General features: G+C 42.6%; 1 protein-coding gene across 7 annotated transcripts in view; it reads right to left on the bottom strand.

Annotated features, from left to right (window-relative positions):
• OSBPL5 (oxysterol binding protein like 5) overlaps window positions 1-23,432 on the bottom strand; it is a 1,218,591-nt gene that overhangs the window by 6,119 nt on the left and 1,189,040 nt on the right. For all 7 annotated transcript variants that reach the window (XM_085644727.1, XM_085644725.1, XM_085644728.1 and 4 more), the window contains one exon: window positions 12,025-12,127. In XM_085644727.1, coding sequence (XP_085500853.1) covers window positions 12,025-12,127 — 103 coding nt within the window. The remainder of the gene's footprint in view (window positions 1-12,024; window positions 12,128-23,432) is intronic.

Raw genomic sequence — 23,432 nt, 5'->3', positions numbered from 1 at the left:
CACTTTACTCTACTCCACTGGGCGACACTCTCCTCAACTCTACCCCCCTCCACTCTATGCCACTCTATTCTACAACACTCTATGCCACTGTACGCAACTCCCTCTATGCCACTTTACTCCACTGTACTCTGACACTCCATGCCACAACACTCTATGGTACTACACTCTACACCACAACACAGTATGCCATTTCACTCTACACCACGACACACTATGCCACAACACTATATGATGCAACACTCTACAACACTCCACTCTACACCACAACTCTGTATGCCACTCCACTCTACTCCACTGTGTGACACTCTACTCAACTCTACCCCTCTCCACTCGATGCCACTCTACTCTACAACACTCTATGCCACTGTATGACCCTCTTCGCCACTCTATGGCACTCTATAACACTGTACTCCATACTGGGACTCTATACACAGCTCCCTCCATGCCACTCCACGCTCCTTGACTTTACACTACTTAAATTTACTCCTCTACAACACACTACTCCAGTGTACTCCTCTATGACATGCCACTCCACTCTACAACACTCCACTTTATGACACGTCACTCCATTTATGCCACTATAGTGTACTCTAAGACATGCCACTCCCCAGTATCCCACTCCACAGTATGCCACTGCACTCTACCGCACTCCACTGTAAACTACTCCGCGGTACACCACTACACTGTACACCACTACAGTCTATGCCACAACACTGTACACAATAACTGTACGCCACAACACTCTATGCCACGACACTCTACGAAACCGCTCTCTACACCACTATACAACACTCTACTGCACTCTACTACATTCTATGCCCCTTCACTGTTCGAAACTTTCTTCCACCCTATACCACTCACTTCTACAACACTCTACTCAATGCCACTCCACTCTACTCACCAACACGCCACTCCACTCTACATCACTCTGCTCTACCACATTCTATTTCACTGTATGACCCTCCACTCTACGCCAATTTACGACAAGCCACTCCACTCTATAACATGCCACTCCACTCTATGATACACCACTCCCCTCTACGACACTCCACTGCACTCTACTACACTACAAGCCACTCCACTCTATGCCACTCCGGGCTACTCTACGACCCACCACTACACTCTATTCCACTCCACTCTTTGCCACTCCCCTCTATCCCATGAGAATCTACGCCACAACATGCTTTGCCACAACACTGCCACGACATTCCACGCCAGGACACTCCACCCCACAACGCTGTATGACACTCCACTCTACTGTATGACACTCTACTTCACTCTACGTTCCTCTACTCTATGACACTGTATTCCACTCCACACTACCAACACTCTTTGCCACTATATGGCACTCTACTCCACTCTATAATGCCTGCAAAACTGTACTCCACACTATGACACTCTACACCACTCCCTCTACACCTCTCCATGCCACTTTACTCCACTGTACTCTATGACACACTACTCAAATTGACTCCTCTATGACATGCCACTCCACTTCACTCATTGCCTGTCTACTTATGACACTCGACTCCACGTCCCTCAACTCCACTATATGATACACCACTCCATGCTATGACATGCCACCTCACTATATGATATGTCACTGTATGCTACACTATACCACTCCACTCAACAACACACCACTACATTCTATGCCACTATAGTGTACTTTATGACATGCTACTTCACTGTATGCCACTCCACTATACGCAGATCCACTCTATGCCACTCAATTGTACACTACACTCTATGCAAAAGCACTGTACACAGCAGCACTCTACGCCACAACACTCTACGCCACAACACTCTACGCCACAACACTCTACGCCACAACACTCTACGCCACAACACTCGACGCCAAAACACTCGACGCCACAATACTCTGCGCCACAACACTCTACACCACAACACTCTGTACCACAACACTCCACTCTATGCCACTCCAGTCTACTCCACTATACAACACTCTACTGCACTCCACTACATTCTGCACCACTCCACTGTTCAACACTGTCCTACGCTCTGTCTCTCACCTCTACAACACTCTGCTCTACGCCACTCCACTCTACTCAACGCCACTCCAATCACCTCTACACCACTCCACAACATTCTATTCTACTGTATGCCCCTCCACTCTACACCAATCTACGATAAGCGACTCCAGTCCATGATATGCCACTTCATTCTATGACACACCACTCCACTATATGACACTCCACTTCACTCTACTCCACTCTATGACACACCACTCCATTCTATGCCACTCCAGTCTACTCTACAACACCCCGCTCTACTCAATGCCACTCCACTCTATGCCACAAAACGCTTTGCCAAGACACTGTATGCCACGACACTCTACACCAGTACACATTATGCACAACACTTTACAACACAACACTATGACATTCTACTCTCCACCACACCACTGTATACTACTCCACTCTACTGTATGACACTCTACTCCACCATACATCCCTCTGCTCTGACACTGTCTTCCACTCTATGCTCCTCCACTCTACAACACTTTTCTCCACTCAGTGACACTCCTCAACATGGTACTCCACTTTACGACACTCTACGCTACTCCTCCTACATCACTCCATGCCACTTTACTCCACTGTACTCTGACATACAACTTCAATATACTCCTCTATGACATGCCACACCTCTCAACAACACGCCCCTTCACTCTGTGCCCCTCCACTCTATGGCCCCCTACTCCACTCTGACACCATACAACATGCTACTCAACTACACTATATGATGCACCACACCCACTCTATGACATGCCACTCAACTCTACGTTGTCTTCTTCTACTCTATGCCACTCCACACCTGCCCTTAAGACACCCTACAACACACTACATGCCATGCCACCCTAATCTACAACACGCCATTCCACTCTACACCACAACACTATGCCACAAGACCTTGCGACTGTCTACTCCAGTGTACGGCCCTCCACTCTAAGACACTCCGCTCCACAACACTCTAGTCAACTATATGCCACTCCACTCTACAACACTCTATTCCACTGTATGCCCCTCACCTATATGCCACTGTATGACATGTCACTCCATTAGACTCTACGGTACACCACTCTAGTCTATGACACACCACTCCACTGTACGCCACGCTATTCTACTCTCCGACACTCCACTCTATAACATTGAACCCTACTCCACTCTTTAACACACCACTGTTCTCTGCGACATGCCACTCCACTCTACAATAGTCCACTCTATGCCCGACCACTTAAAGACACTCTATGACACTCCACTCAGTAACACGCTACTCCACTGTACTCTACAAAATGCCACACCACTCTATGATACTCCAGTTTACTCTACAAAATACCACTCCACTCCACACCACACCACACAATGACACTCTACACCACGACACTCTACATCACGACACTCTACGTCATGACACTCTACTCCACTGTATGACAATCTACTCGACTCTATGACACTCTACGCTCCTCCACTCTACAGCACTATAATCCCCTCTATGCCACTACACTCTTCAACACTCTATTCCACTTTATGCCACTGTGTGACACTCTACTCCACTCTACGACACTGTACTCCACTCTTTGGCACTCTACACAACTCTCTCTAAGCCACTCCACACCACTTTACTCCACTGTATTGAATGACCCTCTATGCCATAAGACTCTACGCCGCAACACTCGTTGTCTTGAAACTGTATGCCACAACACTCTCTCTACACCATAACACTCTATGCCACAACACTTCACTCTTTGCCACAACACTGTAAGCCACTCCACTCTACTCCCCTCTACTCCACTCAACAACACTCCATGCCCCTCCACTCTACTCTGCTCTGTGCAATTGTACAACACTCTACTCCACTCTATGGCACTCTATGACACTGCACCTCACTCTATGACACTTGACCCACAATACTCTACGCCACAACAATCTATGTCACTCCACTCTACTACACTGTACGACAATCTACTTCACTCTATGAAGCTCTAAGCCCCTCCACTCTACGCCACTGTAATTCACTCTATGCCACTTAACTCTTCAACACTTTACTCCACTCTGTGTGTGCCACTGTACAACACTCTGTCACTTGCGACACCGTACTCCACTCTGACACTCTACACAACCCCCTCTTTGCCACTCCTCACCACTTTAATCCACTGTACTGAATGACCCTCTATGCCATGAGACTCTATCCCACGACACTTTATGCCATGATACTGTATGCCCCAACATTCTCTCTACACCACAACACACTACACCACAAGACTTCACTCTATGCCACAACATTGTATGCCACTCTACTCTACGAAACTCCCCTCCACTTTACAACACTCCACACCACTTCACTCTGCAACATTCTATCTGTACTCTATGCCACTGTACGACACTCAACTCCATGGCATTCTATAACACTCTACCCAACTCTCTCTAAGCCACTCCATGCCACTTTACTCCACTGTACTCTACGACACACTACTCCAATGTACTCCTCTACGACATGCCATTTCTCTTTATGACATGCCACAACACTCTATTCCACTCCATAACATGCCACTCAACTCCACTATATGATCCATGACCCACTCTACGACATACTGCTTCACTCTACACCACTCCACTCTACTCCATTCTATGCATTTCTACTCTATGCCACTCTACTTCAGTCAATGCAACTTCCCTCCATGACATACCACTATGCTCTACAACCCGCCCACTCCACTCTACAACCTGCCCACTCCACTCGACGAGGAGCCACATACGTTACGCCAATCCAGCTGCTTGGTCGCACAGAGTAGACTGCTTGGCTCACATCTCATTCCTCGAGACCGGCTCCTTTTAAACACCCCAGCCATGCTTTGAGGCCCACTCTGTGTCCGAGCAGTGCTTCTTGTTGAATAGATTAGGCCCAGGTGTGTTGACCAACCACCACTGTCTTCTTCCTGGCTGATCCTTTACGTCGATTGAAAGTATGCAGATTCAGCCACCTCAGGCCCTACTGCTGACCACCTCCTCCTCTCCCGCAGCTTATGTCACCTCATTCTTGCTCTGATGCCTTCTCAGCTGTGTCGAATCTCAAAGATGCACCACCACTTAGGTACCATGTCCCGTGATGAGCACTGCGTGGCTTACATTTTCCTCCATCACACCCAATCCTCTGGTTCGCTGTTGTGGTGCCTCGGTACTCAAGGAAGGAGTCTCTGGCCATTAAGTTTCGGCTCCAGCACTTTCTTAGGCAGCCACAATTTCCCCTCAAGGCTGTTCCTCACTGTCAGTCTGCAGTTATATTTCCTAACCTCTTTGAACCTTGTACTCCAAGCAACTTGCTTCCATCTCCGGCACAGAGGTGCAGGTAAATGATGTTAAAAAGGCAGGATGCTTCTGGATATCAGGTGCCGGACACAGGAGCACAAACAATTTGCATCCTCTTTCTAGTGCTGCTTAGCCACACCCCATATTTGGGTGCATTTACTGCACAGATTTCAGTGGTACAAACCCATATTTGTTGATGAGAAAACTCAAATATTTCATTGGGGACCATGTACTGTTTCCCATATTTCACGGTTCCCTTTGAAATATGGGTCTATATACCACTGCATTTGTGTAAAAAAACACCCAAACACAAACATGTTTTATATGTATGTATGTATGCATATATATATATATATATTATCTACTGGCGGTCGCCAGTAGATAGTTATAGTTAGGATCGTGTTTCCATAGGCAATCTGAAAATTATATTTTGAATAACTTTTGCGCCGGTTGACGAATCCTCGCGAAATTTTCAAAACTAATGGGGCGCTCCGTTCAGCTCCTACCCTGAAAGTCTCGGGGTGATTCGTCAAGTAGGGGCCGAGAAAAAAGGGGGGTCCCAAAACGCGTTTTCCCCATGCATTTTCCCATAGGACCTTTAGACACAGCTACAGCACGAACGGCTGAACAGAATTACTTGAAATTTGGCAGAGAGGTAGCCATAAGGTCAAGGAAGTGCCTTTTGCAGGTCTGGTGTAAATCTGTTCAGTATTTCCTGAGAACATAGCATTTAAAAGCATATCAATATCTATACGCGCGCAGGGTGCGCGCACCGTGCGAGCACCGTGCGAGCACCCTAACGTGCGCGAGCGTAATTCTGATTGGTGGTTACATGTTAGTCAACGTTCGAATCGGTCGAAATCAGGAAGTGTCGGCCGCCATTTTGTTTGTTTTCAGTGCGAGAGTGAAAAAGGAAGGTGGCGAACGTGAAAAGGGGGCAGGGTAGAGAGTTCCTGACCCCCTAGCCTTTGTCAGGGGGTCCCTGAAGGACCCCGAAGGCAGATTTTTTTTTTTTTTTTAAATCGCGGGGGTGCGTGCAAACCAAAAAAAAAAATTTAATACGTAGTTTATTGTAAAATAAATATATTAAAAAAATAATAATACATAAATAAATTAGCATTTAAAAAACCGTACAAATTCACTGAAAAAACCATAGGTTTCACACACGTTATAGTTAGGAATTAGCATTTAAAAAACCTTGCAAATTCACTTAAAAAACCATAGGTTTCACACATGTTATAGTTAGGTGAATATTTCACTCGTAAAAAACCAATGAAATTCCCCCGTTATAGTTAGTTCAGATAACTATAACTCGCGCAACCGCCACTCTATCACAAGGATGATGTCATCAGTGATGTCATGAGTGATGCCACTGACCATGTCATGAGTGATGTAATATGTGACGTCATGAGCAGTGGATTGCGGGCGCGCGAGTTAGTTATCTGAACTAACTATAACGGGGGAATTTAATTGGTTTTTTACGAGTGAAATATCCACCTAACTATAACATGTGTGAAACCTATGGTTTTTTAAGTGAATTTGCAAGGTTTTTTAAATGCTAATTCCTAACTATAACGTGTGTGAAACCTATGGTTTTTTCAGTGAATTTGTACGGTTTTTTAAATGCTAATTTATTTATGTATTATTATTTTTTTAATATATTTATTTTACAATAAACTACGTATTAAATTTTTTTTTTAAGTGAATTTGCAAGGTTTTTTAAATGCTAATTCCTAACTATAACGTGTGTGAAACCTATGGTTTTTTCAGTGAATATATATATATATATGTATATATATATATATATAAATATATATATGAAGAACCTTCGAAAAAGAAAAACACGTACACTCCAGAGTATAATTCAGTGCTGAAGTATTCTCTGGAATGCACGGTGTTCTGTGCATTGGTGGATGCCCATGTATTGCAGGTATGTAAAATACAGTTTGATGTGCGAGTTGCAGGTTGTAGAGCTAACCTTTTAACCTGTTCAAGCCCACCTTGAATATTGTTTAAATGATGGTTTCTCGAAAGCTACTTAACAGATTTCATTGACAATAAACCAAGAAAAGGCACTTTCTTGAGCAAAGTTGTACTTTCATGTCAAGTCTGATACAATTCCATTCATCAACATTTCTGTATTGGAAAGCAAAGGTGCCTATTGGAGTTAAAATGGGAAATGTCATTGTTTTTTACCACACCCCTATCTCTCTCTCACAAACTCTTTCTCTCTAAGATCCATCCATATTTATTACAATTCACTGAAAGAACCAATGGTTAAAATAATGTTATAGTTAGGTGAAATGTTCAGTAACAACATGATGTTTTTAAAAACCACAGAAATTCACCAGTTATAGTTATAGTTATCTCAGGTAACTATAACTTGTGCCCTAAGGTAATCATAACTTGTGCCTCCGCCATGCACAGTTTTCTCATCAGTAATTGCAAGCGTTGCAGTGATATTATCAATGATGTCACAGAAGATGTCATGAGTGATGTAATATGTGGGGTATTTGGCAGTGCATGGCGATGGTGCGAGTTATAGTTACTGTAGGACACGAGTTATAGTTACTTGTAATAATGTAATTATAACTGGTGAATTTCTGTGTTTTTTTTTAGAATTTAAAACATTAGATTTCACCTAACTATAATGTTACTTTAACCTTTGTTTTTTGTAGTGAATTTCTTGTTTTTTTTAAGGTAAAGTAATATTTTATAATGATAAGTAAATCCAACTCAGGGCAGACCTTGCAGTCAACCCTACGCAGTGCACAGTCTTTGGCCATTTATGATGGCGGGGTTGGCTACAAGGTCTTGCCTGTGGCCAACCCCTTCAAAGGCAGCCAACCCTAAGCTGCTCAGGGCTGTCTATCATGTACGACGGGGCCTGGCCTGTGGTCAGGCTGTGCGGCCAAACCCCCACATGCAGCCCACCCCATGCTGCGCACAGACTTTGGCCGTGCATGGCAGGAAATAGACCACAGGTCCTGGCCTCATCCAACCCAGTGAAGGCAGACAACCTCAAGCCACACACAGCCTCTGGCTGTCAGCAACGGGTTTGGGCCTTTGCAATGCAGCATAGGGTTGGCCTTAGGGCCCCGGGCACCCCATCTCTTGGGGCCAAAGCATATATATTAGGGGAGGGAGTGTGCAGCCCCCCTCGCCAGGCCCTAGTAGGTCCCAGGGACCCCAACGGCCTGTGGCCAAATTCAACCAAAAAGGGGAGGGGGCTGCACCCACCCCCCCGCCCCCCCCTCTTTGATCCTTATCAGGCCCATGGGACCCCATCCCCAAGGACAAACCCAATTAAAAAGGGGAAGGAGGCCATGCGGCCACCCATCCCAAGCATTATTATTTCCCAGGGATCCCACCCCTGGGGCCAAACACAATTAAACAGGGGAGGAGGGTGTACAGCCCTGAGCCTTCTTGAGCACCTGGAGCCCATCCCTCAGGGCCAAATAAAATAAAAACATATGGGGCCCACGTGACCCCGTGTCTGAGACTTATTAGCCCCTGGGAACTCCATTCCCTGGGGGGGGAGAGGGGGGTGTACTTTATTCTAATGAGGAGGGGGCCTGGTGCCTCCCTCCCCGAGCCTTATTATGTCCCTGGGGGCCCATCCAATGGGCCAGAGTAATTAATAAAGGGAGGGGGAGTGCGCAGCCCCCCCTTGAGCCCAATTAGGCCCCCTGGGGACCCCAGGGGAAACATATGAGTGAAAGTGGAGAGGGCCGCACATCCCCCTTTCTCCTGAGCCTCATTAGGCCCTAGGTGCCCTATCCTCAAAGCCATTTTTATTTTTTAAAGGGAAGCGGGGCTGTTTGCCAGTATGTATTGACACATCCATATAAATATATATCTATAGCTTACACCTACGTTTTTGCTATATATTTATTATTTATCTACTTAAGAACCTAACCCTTTTACATATACGTCATAGATATATAGATATGTCATAAATTATTTTACTGATGCAATTTCATATATTGTTATACTTAACACTTTGAAAGAGACAACTCTGATTGTAGTAGTATTTATTAGTTTTAGTGTTTTTTGCTTTATTACCTTCTGGTTTTAGGTATTGTTTCTTAATGATAGTAAAACTGTATTCTATCAAGCGCGCCATGGTTAGTGGCAGGAAACTGCATTCATCTGACCTACCCACTGTCCCACACAATAAATACACATACCTCTCTGCCCAGACGAGAAGCACCAGCCAATTAACATGAAGGTCTGGATGGATGTGGAAGGAAGAGACACTGCTACTGAGTTTATCGGTCCCATTCTCTAGACCGTCAAAAGCCACCTTCCATATAATATGTGGAAGGATCTGCACTAGGGTTGACTGTTTTGAGGATATTTCTCCTGGCGCTACCTGTTTATATGCTTACAGTCCTAGGGCAGAGGGGTGTTGTGTTGCCATAGATAGTGTTAATTCCACTAACCCCAATAGTATTCCTCCTTCCAGAGCTGTTAACAACATCAACATCTTATTATGGTTGACAACTAAGATTGGTTACCCTGACTGATGTAGGTATTTAGTGATGTCGTATGTCTGTCTTTTCCATGAAAATTAGTCTTTGGAACCATTATATATTCAAGGATTTATGAATTTCAGTATTCAGTATCCAAGCTGTTGTTTTGCATAGAGATAGACCATCGGTTGGACTTGCTATATGGGGAGATGTGAGGACTAAAATAGTACATTAAGTCCATAGAAACATTTTTCAGAGACTTACAATTAATTGAATTAAATGTTCCAACCAGAGATACATTCGCTGTTGCTAATCTATATATTCAACCCCTTATATCTAGGGGCTCTTGTCTTCAATTATCAGATATTTGAACTATTAGATGGTATTCTATGGAATAGAGCTATTGTCTGTAGATCACATTCCACTCTAATAGTGCCAGACAACCTTGATACAATGTTTGAGCCGATATTAGGATGGACCGTTCGAAGAGTGGCATAGGATGAGCATTGTCATCTCCACCTTATTAAATGATCAGAGAAGTGGCTAGACTGTGTGTTCTGGTCTCCATTAGATATGCTCCGAGGGCTTTGAATGGTAGAACTTCAATGGAAGGGTCTTCTAAATGTACTTTTGACTCTGATAAGCACTGCAGTTATATAGACTTCATATTTTCAAATTTATATAATTGTTATTGGTTAATTGGTATGCAAGTTGATAGGACATGAGAGAGTAATCATAATCTTATGACTATGTAATTTAGGATGAAGAGCCATGTTGGAGAGCCAAGTCATCAGAACCCCTTGGAAATTGACGTAAGGTTCCATAATAGGAGGAGACTAAAGTGGGATGAGGTTATATACAGGAATTGCTCGTTGGAACTATGTTCTTCTATCTTACCTCTACTTGAAATAGCCTTTGCATTTAAGGAAGACCATTTATTAATGACTAATATAAATAAATAGATTGCTGGTACAATGAGACCTTTTATATCCATGCTTACTCAATCGACTAATAATAAATCACTACAAGGTACCCATGTTTGGTACAATGCACAACGTAGAACAGGGAAAGATACTCTCTTCAAGGCTTTGAAAAGTAATCAATTGATATCATTATTACAGGGAGGAGAAGTTATAATGAACTTCTAAAGAACAAGAAAAATGATTGCATCCTACAAGCATGGAAACAAAATAGAAAAGCAACTAACAGGAATGACTGCAGAGCCTTTTGGAACATTGTTACATACTGGGTAAAAGTAACCTGTACAATCCTTGATGTACACATTGACAAAGATAAGTGTTTTGCACACTTTTGGTCACTCTACTCTAGTGTACATTCTTATCTACCCAGTGTGATACCACTGTCATTACCAATCTGCCTGTGAAGTAATGGGTAACAAGGCTATTTACGACTCATGAAGCACTGAAAGCCATCAAATTACAAATCTCTAGCCAAGCCTGAAGTTAATCCATGCATTTTTTCCATTCCCAAACAAGGAATTGTTAATCATGGTAAATCTCCTGGGCTCAGAAGGATAACCACTGGAAGTAGATGTACTCATTCACTTTAGAGCATATTTATTGGGCCTTATCCAGCAAACACTATTTTCTGATATTTGTGAAAACTAAAAGGACATATTGTTGGCTTTGGCTACTTCTCCATTCATTTCTATATAACTCCAGGCAATAATGCCCACCATGATCTCAGACCGCCGATCATCCAGAAAGTATTCGATTGTACCTATTAGACATGCACATTTCAGCTTAATTCTGTAGATCTTGTGACTAGCCAGACACAACACAACATTTTCCTAAATTTCACACATGGGAAAGATAAGACAATGTCGTCCCGGCATCTAGTTAGCATTCTTGCCTCTTGTAACTGGCTAGTAACCTCCAGAGCCCCCAGGTCCTTGAACTTCCTACTTATTGAATTCAGTCTTGTCCCCTCTGAAATAGACTACAGGGGTGTTGCTACATTTGCTATTGGATACCTTTGAATTCAGGCACGAAACTGACCTACAACAATATTAATAAACTGGAACATATGTCCCTGCCTCCCCTAAAGTCTAGGCATATGAATTGAGAGAAAATCTCAATGCTGGTCATCGATCCCAAGTAGAACTAAAGCACGTTCAGAACCCATATTAAGTAAGTTATGTCAGATCATACATACGCATTGATGATTTTTGTCCAGGTTAGGTATTTTATGTTATATTTTACCTATGAATATCCTGCTGAGTCTTCTGCAAAGCTAGAATAGCTGCCTGGATTTCCTTTAGTTCATTTGCTTCTTTCCCACAACGAGTGCATGATCTATCAAAATCTACCAAAGAGAAAAACAATTTTTAAAACTTAATATATCACATTCTACAATATGAGGATGTTTTTGTAGTCACAGTTCACAGTCAAAGTCCACAGTAGACACCAAACGAGTACTTTGTACAATAAATAGGTAGAAATATTTGACTGCAGCCTCTACTTTCCTAATGTGCATGTTCAATTATAAGTGGAACAGTATGTGGAGATGGAAACTCTAAACACCCATTTCGCCAAAGCAATCTTCAAGAATACACATCATCGCCACCTCATAGTATTAAAAAATCAGATAATTGTGCGGAAAACAGCAATGGATGCTCCTTATCCAAGCTTGCGTTCCATCCCATGAAGACATCTCTGCTACTCTTGTATCTTACTCAGTGCCCCAATAAAAAACACAACCATAAGTATCAGCTTATGTCTGAAAAAATCATAAACACATATCCTCCTATCTTTTTAACTAAAATGGCTGCCCGTCGAATAGCAAATTATGTTAAACACCATTTGCATCATCTGGAAGGCAACTGACAATAAAGCCTTATTTACACAGTCGGAATGGAATCTATGTTCCAACAAAGATACTGAGGACCTAATTTACTACAAAACGATGCAGCGCAAGCCATTTTGCTGCACCAAGCTGCGTCATTTTAAAAGCACAGAAATTAGTCATATTAATAACAGTACGACACATCCGTGTGCTTTCCCTTGTGCTGGCACACAATTGGCTGCCATGTGCCCGCAGGGATGATTATTTATGTGGAGAAAGGGACACCTTCCTGCAGAAAAACAATAATTTATAGCATTTTCCTCTTTCTATGTGTGGTGCAAAATGCAGCACACAAAGAAAGAGGAAAAAACGAGGAAAAATAAAGTATTTCTCCTCGTTGCGTCACTTGGGAGGCGTATGATTCTGATGCATTCCCAGGTTTAGGACACTTTGTAAATCTGGGAATGTGTCAGGTTCCATGGATGTTGTGTGGGAAGACCCAGAGCAACACCCATGGAATATCCCTTTCACGCAGAGTGATGTGTGAAAGGGGCCCATATTTACGAGGCCATGAAAAGTCATGCAGGGTGACTACGTGGCTTTGTAAATATGGGCACTCGCAGCCAGTGCGTCTGCGCCAGTAGTGCAATGGGTTTGTAAATGAGGCCCTAAGTTCTTCATCGACAAATGGAGAAGAACAAAACCTGGAATGAATAAATGTACCACATCAGGCACTGAACTTTGGAACAAACTGTCTCTCATGTCTAAAGCACACCGCCTGTACAGTCTTTTAAAGCTGAGCTGAAAAATTTTCTAATTGAAGTTTCCCCTTGTATTCTCTTCCCACCCTTCTTTCTCCTTCATTCCCTCCTCCTTCACCTTCCTCTTTTTCTCCTACACGCTTCTTGAAACTAGTGTGTTCTGGTATATGATGCACAAATATTTAATAAATACAAATTCAGATACACATTTGCAATGATTCCTGGAAATATTGTCCATCAGTATGTCTGTTAAAAAGACAAGTAGTATTTTAAATCTCAACATTTTAAATGATATTTGTGGAAGATAAAGTGGGAACTACATACCATTGATGATTCAGAGCACACATTCCTGTCTGTTTTGTCCTAGCCTTGAGAGTATGGGTGTTATGCTAAAACACCAAAAAGTGCCACTTAAATATTTGAAGCTAAACAAAGAGAAAAGGTGGTGGAACACACTTGCGGAAGCTGCATCTTGATGGAAGGTTTGACAGCTAAACCTTCATACCATGGTAAGAGTGGTATGATGGCGGTGTGATGGTAGCACTTACACTTTGTGCACAAAATCCATTGCAATTGAGTTATCAGGAGGTCAGGCTGAGAGGCAGCTGTCTGGCCATTCTATACAATTTATTCTATGATCTTCAAAAGACTTTCCTTCTGTGGTTGATCTAAGATGGAAAATGCTAGATGGAAGACACCAAAACTGAAGCCCTTTGTTTCAAGAATAGACATTTGTCAGGTAAGTGCTCATTGATAATTCTAAACACTGGCATAAATCACCCAGTCTTTAACAACTGCTTTGAACACTATTCCTGTCAATACTTATTCCTTACAATTGATATGTGTTGGACCTGGCCCTCTCTTCAGGGTCACCCCCAAACGTTTGTACCTTTTCCCCTCCATTTTATGATGAATTTGTTTTTGTTTGCCTTTGTACTCTTTGCACTTTACCACTGCTAACCAGTGCTAAAGTGCTTGTACTGTCTCCTCTAAACGTGGGTAAATTTTATTGTACCCAATTGGCATATTTAATTTACTTGAAGTCTTGTGTTGATTGGTATACCATATACCCAGGGCCTGTAAACTAAATGCAACTAGTGGGCCTGCAGCACTTACTGTGCTATCCACTTAAGTACCACCTTAAATTAGTTCCAGGCCTACTACTGCAGCCCGAATGCAGTTCTAAACTGCCAAGTCAACTTGGCATTAAAACCCACTTTGCCAAGCATTAAACTCCCCTTTTATTACATATGTCATCCCTAAGTAGGCCCTAAGTAACACATTGGGCAGAGTACTGTGCAATTAAAAGGTGGGTGGGAGTTTTAGATGTTCTAGTAGGGAAAAACGTCTAAGTTCCTTTTTCACTATTGTGAGGCTTACATTGCCCATAGGATAACATGAGAGATTCCTTATTATATGTAATAAACTGTAATTTCCAGTTGGGAGCAGGTAGCTATGCCAAGTTTGGTTTCCAAAACTGGAGTCTTAGAAACCTTTGGGTTAAAAACTCCTCTGAGAACTAGGAGACGACAGGACCAACCTGCTCGCCTCTCAGCCTGCTGTGCTGCACGGTTGGATTGACTTCACAGCTTCTCCCACTACATTCTTCACAGCAGCAGCAAATCCTTTTTAACCTTCCTTCACTAAAAGGGTATCCAGCCTTGTGAAACTGTTTATGGCTCCAGCCATCTGCCTCATCCCGCTGGAGATTTCTGACTTCCATTTCAGAGACTAAGTCCGAGCATAGAAATCTTCACTGTGGCTTCAACCCAAGGCTATCTGATGACGACACTCGCTCCGTGGACACCTCCTGCAGCCATGCCTAACTGAACTTAACCTTCTCAGAACATTTTTCTCAGAAATTCTTCTTCTGATTCCGAAAGTAAGCGCTGACCGGGCTCAGTTAGCCATATTTTTTGACTTTGATACAATCTTGCGCAACTAGATGTCCGCAGTTGGCACTTTGCTCTTGTAGGCGCTAGGCATTACTAAAAACTTTTAAAACTCATAACTGCACTTCTACTGATTGCATTTTTGTCATTTTGTTATTGTTACTTTATAATTGGCCTCACACATAATGGTGTCCACACACTGGCCCTTATATGTTTCTTCCCTAGTTGCAGAAAACCCTTCTCTGTTATTTGGTCAGACCACTTTCTAGTTACATTCCAATGTACAATATTGGATTTTCAACAGGAGGTAGCCAGGCACACTGTGTTACTCGCTCTTGGCATCAGATATCGGAGACAAGTTTGGAACAACTTGGCTCCCACATTGCCATAAATCCATCTGAGAGAAATGAGGAAGCAGTAGAATTTTTTAACTTGGCCTTTGAGTGTAAATGTGTTTGCCCCTACCAAAAAATGGTTTCAAAAAAGAAAATCGCCCTCAGCAGTCTGCTTTTCAAAATCTCTGCAACTCGAAAAAATGAAATGTAAAAAGCTGGAGACGTGAATACAGGCATGACAATAAGCTTATGTACAAATAAGCCGAACTGTCGCTTAGTTTGCACCCACTTCAAGACAGACAAGATTTTCTTTCACCAAAATCTCCACATTAAAGGGTACTGGTTAGTGAAGCTTGACGTAAAAGGAACTTATTCTTGAATCTTTATTTGTGGCAATCATTGTCAGTTAACTTCTATTACAAAATATTGGCAACTAAAATATCATATTACTATATGTCGCCCCCAAAAAATGTAAAGTCGCAAAAATAGGGACTACAAAATTACACTGGACTAAAATATAATGAAATAGGTAAGTATATCGAATTTAAAATATGTATAATTATTTTGACTTGAAAATATATATTAACTTTAAAAACACACATAAAAAAGGGTAAAATACTGAAAATTTACAAATACATTTTATAACCTAAAATCAGGAAATGCAAATACATGCTTTAAAATAAGAAAAAACATCATTTGGAAATTACATTTATTAAATAAGTATGAACAATAAAATAAAAATACTAATTATGATTAACTACAATAAAAAACCATTCTGTATAAAAATTATAAAACGTAGGCATTTACTATAAGCATATCACAATAAAAAAATAATAAAACTAATATTGCTCCTAACAACTAAAAATATATAGAAAAATATAAACTAAAATGACTGTTAAAATCAATCGCACAAAATATATGTTAAAAAAGTAAAACCAATCTAAAAAAATCTAAGAAAATTATTTAAATAAAAAAAGAATTGGACTTTGGAGGGGTCAGATGTATTATTCCCACTCCAACCTGAGCATCAGTATGGAAAGAGTAGTACTTTGGAGGGGTCATAGTTACTATTACTACTCCAAACTGAGCAACAGTGGGGAAAATGGTGAACTTTGGGAGGGTCACATTTACTTTTCCCACCCCAACTTGAGCAACAACAGGGAAATATTTTGGATGGGTCAGATTTACAGTAGCCACTCCAATTTGAACAACAGTAGGGAAAGTAGTGGACTTTGTCTGGGTCATATTTACTACTCCCACTCCAACCTGAGCAGCGGTAATCAAAGTGCTGGACTATGGCGTGTCAAATTTACTATTCACACTCCACCCTGAGCACCAGTAGGAAATGTATTAGACTTCCCACTCCAGACAGAGCAACAGTAGCAAAAGTGTTGGAATCTGGACGGGTCAGATTTACTTTTCCCACTCCAATGTAAGCAGCAGTAGAGAAAGTGTTTTGACTTTGGAGGGGCCAGATTTACTATTCCCACTCAAACCTGAGCAACAGTATAGAAAGTGTTGGACTTTAGAGGGGTAAAATTGACTATTCCACATAGATTTATTTTACTGAAACAAAACCTGCTTTGCGCCTATATTTCTGTGTAACAAAACTATGCTGAGCGGACTGTCAACAAAGAGTGGCACCTTAGGCATTATAAGTTTGCTGAAAGTGCTGCAGTCAAATTCAGGGAGCTTTCGCACTTCTACAGTGTTCAGTTCGAAATATGTCAACCACTCCCCAGATATATTCTGATGCTCCCTACAGCATCCCCAAGCTAGGTAAATCTTGTTCCTCCAACTTAGCCAAACAGACCATGCCCTTCTTCCATTCCCTCAGGGTTGGGGAAGCCGTGACTTCTAGTAATTGCCCATCACCGTTTTAGCTAGTAATGTTCACATCCCACCAAGGCTCGGTCCCCCTTGTGCCTCCAAGCTCATACACTAGGCAGAGTAACGTGAGTCTGGGTGAGGTCTCCAACTAGTGGCAGAGAACTTCGAACACAGCTGCAAATATGGATAGCCAGCAATTCTGAATAGATAGAAATTACCCACATCTCCATGGCATCTAGGCTTGTTGTGGGAGTCGGTGGGCTTTACATTAACGTTGAGGTGTTTACTAGGTGCAGTGTAGGTATTTCAATTGAACAAGGTGTAGCCGGGCTGAGATTGCTAGGCCATACTAGGCTCCCTCTAATCCACCTCCTCCAATGGGCCCAGCCACTGCTCCCTCGGGCCACCAGATTACAAGTGGTGTGATTAATCAGGGCTGTTTAGATTTGAGAGATACCTTGCTTGGACAGAGGGCCTGTTGTAATGTTATTTTTTTTCTTCTTTCTTTCTCTGACACTTCTTCCCTGTTCAGCCTGGTTGAGTGTAGAAGGTTTGATGATGTCATGAATGCATGGGTTGCTTGGAGATCTGGTGTGCGGTCAGTTGAAGATTGGAGACTGAGCAGCAGGGAGGCTGCTCCTGGTGGGGCTACTACTTATTACTATCTTACTTACTATCTACCTTAAAATGTACTGAGTAAAGAAGTCCAAACGTAAGCCAAGTAATAAGTTCCAAGGATGTAGTTCCAGGTAAGTAGAGAGAGAAGGTAGATAGTAAGTAAGATGGTAATAAGTAGTAGCCCCACCAGGAGCAGCCTCCCTGCTGCTCAGCCTCCAAGCTTCAACTGACACTCTAACCAAGACCAAGCACTCCAACATTCCGTGACATCACCTACATTCTACAGTCCTTCAGGCTGAACAGAAGGGAGAATATCAATGCAAAGAAAGAAGGGAAGAAATCACGCTATAGCATATCCTCCTTCGTTACAGCAACAAAAGAAATGTACTGAAGAAAGGAACAATGAATGAAGAAATTCAAAGATGAAGATTCAACAAATGAAAGAAAATTAAACAGGGTAAAAGATATCAAGAAGTACTATCCTAAACCCAAAAATACAATGGCATGAAATTGCAGTAATACAATGGCACGAAATTGCAGTAATACAATGGCACGAAAATTGCCTAAACGCACTAAAACAAATGGCAAGAAAATACAATAATACAATGGCACCCGGCTCTCTTCATCCCTGCGTGCCGCCATTTTGAATGTCCATCGTCATTCTTCACGCTACAAGTAAGAGTGTCAACCTCCTGTGGTTCTCTACTGAAGAAACATCTATGGTCATGTCTTTTACACGGGACGGGCCTGTTACCTTGTCATCGATGGCACATTGGTACGTTGTGTTTGCGGAAGGGGCTGAGGCACGCATGTGTCAGTTGCTGCATATATTGATTTTTGGAACGCGCTGAAAAACGTTACAGGTCCCTTCTATGAGCTGTGCTAGTTGTTCAATGGGACATTTCCACATGTATCCGAGCTCGACAATGTTTCTGTGGACCTTTCCGTTTCTGAGAGCAATCGTTGACTACGGTGACCACATTAATTATTTTAACTTGTTGTAAAAAAATTATTTGGTGACTTGCAGTTCATAGTGCATTGCTTTTTCATGTGATTTAGTGCTGTTTATTCTGTCAGTTCTTATTATGTACTTTCCTGCACTTATCACTTGCTTCAAGCCTAGCTCTTGCTGGGTATTTCTCTAACTTCTTCACCCAGTAGCACAGTTTAGAAATGCCATAGTATATATGTTTCTGCATTATTAGCACCTATGTATTGTGATGTGCTGTGAATCTAATGTTGCTATTCTTGTTTTAGCCTATTTGTACTTTGCTGCGTGTTGGTGCTGATTTTCATTGCTTGCAGGGTCTTACTCCCTGTTACTGCTTGATGATATGTTTTTTTTTTTCCACGTACTGGTCCTTTACCAGTTTTTGCGTGATTGGGTTGTACAGATGAGGTTTCTTTTGCTGTTTTTGTGGGTGAGTGTATCCTTTTACAGTCTGCTTTTCTTTTACTGTGTGCGAGGTGTTGTGTTCCTCATAACAATATGCTTTTTGCTTCTTGTCCTTTTAGGCATTCTACGCAGCTTTTGCGTTATTAGGTTGATTGTTTACTATTTATTACCTATTACGTACGTACGCTATTTTCTTGTTTCTGTGTTTTGGGTTCTATCTTGTTTACAGTGATAGTTCGCTGTGTGCTTTACGGCTTATCCATGTCTACAATTCATTTTGTGTTTTGCCGGTGATGGGATCTTATGCACAGATTGTAGGGGTGCCTGAGACATCAGGTGTACGGGTGTGTGTACGTGTGTTGTAATGTTTGTTCTTGCTTTCTTGATTACCATAGAGTTCTGTGGTCTTGCATTTCTGTTCACTGAAGTGTTTTTGTGCGTACCTATGTTGCTTTTCCTGGTATTTCAAGGGCTATGTATAATATGATGTGCTGTGCGTTTTTTTTTTAAGCACCATTTTTCCTTCACTTGGATTTTAAGGTATTTCTTGGCATCTGTTTTTCCGATTTGTGCCTTTTCTTTATGAGAATAGGGGATGGGTGTTCATGTGTTCTATGTTTTGCATTTTTTTGGTGCCTGTCCACTTTATGCCATGTTACTCACTCCACCCTATTTCTAAATTGTTGTTTACACCTTTGCATTTTCTTTATTTATTGTTCTTTTGTTGGTGTAAAGAAAGAGGATATGTTGTAATGTTATTTCTCTTCTTCTTTCTTTCTCTAACACTTCTTCCCTGTTTAGCCTGGTTGAGTGTAGAATGTTTGATGATGTCATGAATGCATGGGTTCCTTGGAGATCTGGTGTGCGTCAGTTGAAGACTGCAGGCTGAGCAGTAGGGAGGCTGCTCCTGGTGGGGCTACATTACAACTATAATACATCTACTTACCATCTTATTTACCATCTACTTGGATTGTATCTGGAACTTAATAAAGTATCATCTTGGAACCTACATCTGGTCTACATCTGGACTTCTTTATACTACGACAGGGCCCATGAGTAAACTGACCTCCAAGGTATTGTAATCAGCGGTCTGACCAACTAGTCGGAGAGTGAGTGCCAGAGTTGGTGATAGTGGCGGAATTGTGGTCTATGGAGGAACAAATCAGCCTGGAGGTCCTGGAAGGATATTTCATATGGTCACCCTCCAAATGTTGCCTAGGCGTGATATGCCGATATTGTCCCATCCCGGAAATCCCTCACGTCACCTGTTCCAGCCATCTGCCACCCATAGAGAACTCTCCAGCGTGGCTCGCCTGTTCCATTCTGTCCATCGCGGGGCTGTCTGCAAACCCCAAAAGACCACTCTAGTGATCTCTAGGAGAGACTGGGAGACTGGTGTGCCACATAGCGTACCAATGGGGTTCTTAACACCCAGCAGGGATACCTCCATCCTGCAAGAAGGGTCTGGCCTGTCCCGCATACCAAGTGGTTCACCACTATGGTGTGTGCTGCCCAGTAAAAGACGTGGATGCTGGCCATGGCCAGACCCCCGTCGAAGGTCAACCAAACACATTTATCAAAGGAGTTCCTGGGGGCTTTCCTGAGCCACAGACATTTCCATGCCTGGAAGGTTATGGTAGTAAACCAGTGGTTGGGGATGGGAAGATGAATTCTGGAGAACATACAGGAGTTGTGGTAAGACCATCATTTTATACAGAGCCACTCGCTCCAGTTCGTTCAGTGGTAATTTAGTACATCTGCCTAAATCCACTTGAATTGTACTGGTGAGGGTGAGAAGGTTGAGGCTCCATGCGAGGTCCGCCTCCCATGACGTATGGCTCCCCGAGTAGTGGAAACTCAGGTCTGAGTTTGGCAAGGTATGGCACCAGGTCTTGTCATCCCTGTCTCCCCCGAGAGGGACCATGAGCGAGGCCAGTTCACCTTCAACCCCGACACCTCACAAAGGTGTTGAGAATGGATACGAGGCAGTGCCTGGCCTCCGCCGGCCATGCAAGGAATAAAGGTGCGACGTCGGTGTATAGGGCTGCCTGTGGTATGGCATAAAGAGTTCGGACATAGGACAGGAACCTGCACCCCTGGCCCATTTTGACCAACACTTCTTGGAGATAGGATCAATCTAAGGCAGAGGTCTTCAAACTTTTGTAGGTTGAGCCCCCCCAGCTGAGTTTTTTTAGATGTTGGGCCCCCCCACCACCTGACAGAAATTTCTGGAATCGACCGCCACGCACATATTCCGGGCATATCCAGCAAATAGTGTTCAATACAATAAGAGTGTTTAGTAAACGGCAGGTTTGTGAGTGGGTGTAGTGAAATGACAGAGGCTTATTCCACAGCTCAAAACACCACTTTCCAAGATAAAATGTGCACAGATTGTTTTTACTAGGATGTTTTGTTTTACACATGACATAGATTGATAATAACACCACCAACATAAATGTGAGAGGTGTGCCTGTTTTTCAGAGACGGTCAATCTGTGGATGGATTTTTGCTACTGCCATCCTCAGGTTGTGCTCCACGTCCAGTCTTGAACTGTACTTAGTCTTTAATACCGCAAGTGCTGAGAACCCAATCTCACATAAATAAAAGGAGCTGAAAGGCAAGAGAGTTTTGATAGCAGTTTCTCCAAAAGCGGAATATTCTGCAGACATTTTCAGCCAAGACAGGGACTGTAAGGGAGACAGTGTTGTCAGATTTTTCAAGCACTCCCTAGTTCAGAGCTGGCACATGAGAAACAAATCTTCTCTAGAAATCATTAACACACGTTTTAGGTAGCATTATAATGGGATAATTGCCCACCAACCAGTTATGGATCCGAAGACAGTTGAAAGTCTACAGAGAGGGCGCTGAACGAACACCTAATTGAGAATTCCATAGTGGTACGATAAGTTATTTGCCTGAAGCAGTGGGGGTTTAGGACACGTCGGGCTTATGTTTAAAAAAAATAGAACTAATAATAAATTAATGATGTTGTCTATTTTACTTCAGAGTAATGTTGTCTGACAAACTTTGTGATGGCATGGACATGTTAGGGATTTTGGGTGCCCTGGGCCAAAACTATTTTGGTGGCCCCTGTTCAGTACAGCTTTGAGTTTAAATGATTTAGTTTCAGTTCTGCCATACCCTATTTAGCCAGGCTACTAACGGTGCACAGGCACTGTAGTCGAAATTCTAAAAGCGTTTACATCTAATATTCAGAGATAGTGATGTGTTTTCACTGTTGTAACAAAGCAGCAGCCCTCTAATTTTACAGTGAATAATATCTGTGATATCCTCCAATTTCTCACATGTGAGGACCCGCTTGGATCTAACTTTTTGATGGTTAACTTTTTTATGGTTGTTGCATGAAACAAACACATTTCTCTGCAAATAGTAATAGACTCCCTCACATCAATCACATTAAACAGAAATTAAACAAAACGGTATTTGCAAGAATCTGTTTAAGAATTTTTCCAGGCCATCAGGGCAAAAACAGAACTGCCTCTATCAAGGATCCCCCGGAAGGCTGGATTGCAGTGCATTTAGATGTCTCCTTTTGTAATTTAGGATGAAAACCTTGATGGGGCACGACATGCCCATACTTGTGTACAGGGGTGAGTGAGGTGACCATATGAATTTGGGTGTGCATTTTAGTGCAGAGTGGGACGAATGAATGTATGGTTAGGGGTGGGCTTATTTGAGTGAGATTGCAGATTGAGCAGTGAGGGGGACAGGTGTGTGAAGTATCACATGAGTGCAGGTTGAGTAGTGTGCTTGTGTGACTGCAGGGTGAGGTACAGGGTGAACAGCACAAGTGCATTGTGAGTGCAGAGTGATCACTGTGAGTGGAGGGTAAGTGGGTGAATGGTGTGAGTGTATCAGATCAGTGTGAGTGCAGGGTGAGGGTGAAAGTGAAGGGCGAGAATGAGGAGCGAGTTGGTTGAATGCAAGGTGCAATCCCAGACACTTGAAGTAACTCAGCATGTTATTGACGGC

The sequence above is a fragment of the Triturus cristatus genome, chromosome 3_1 (assembly GCF_964204655.1).
Source record: "Triturus cristatus chromosome 3_1, aTriCri1.1, whole genome shotgun sequence".
NCBI lineage: Eukaryota > Metazoa > Chordata > Amphibia > Caudata > Salamandridae > Triturus > Triturus cristatus.
Note: the sequence above shows the minus strand (reverse complement) of the source record. Positions and strands in the feature narration are given on the sequence as shown.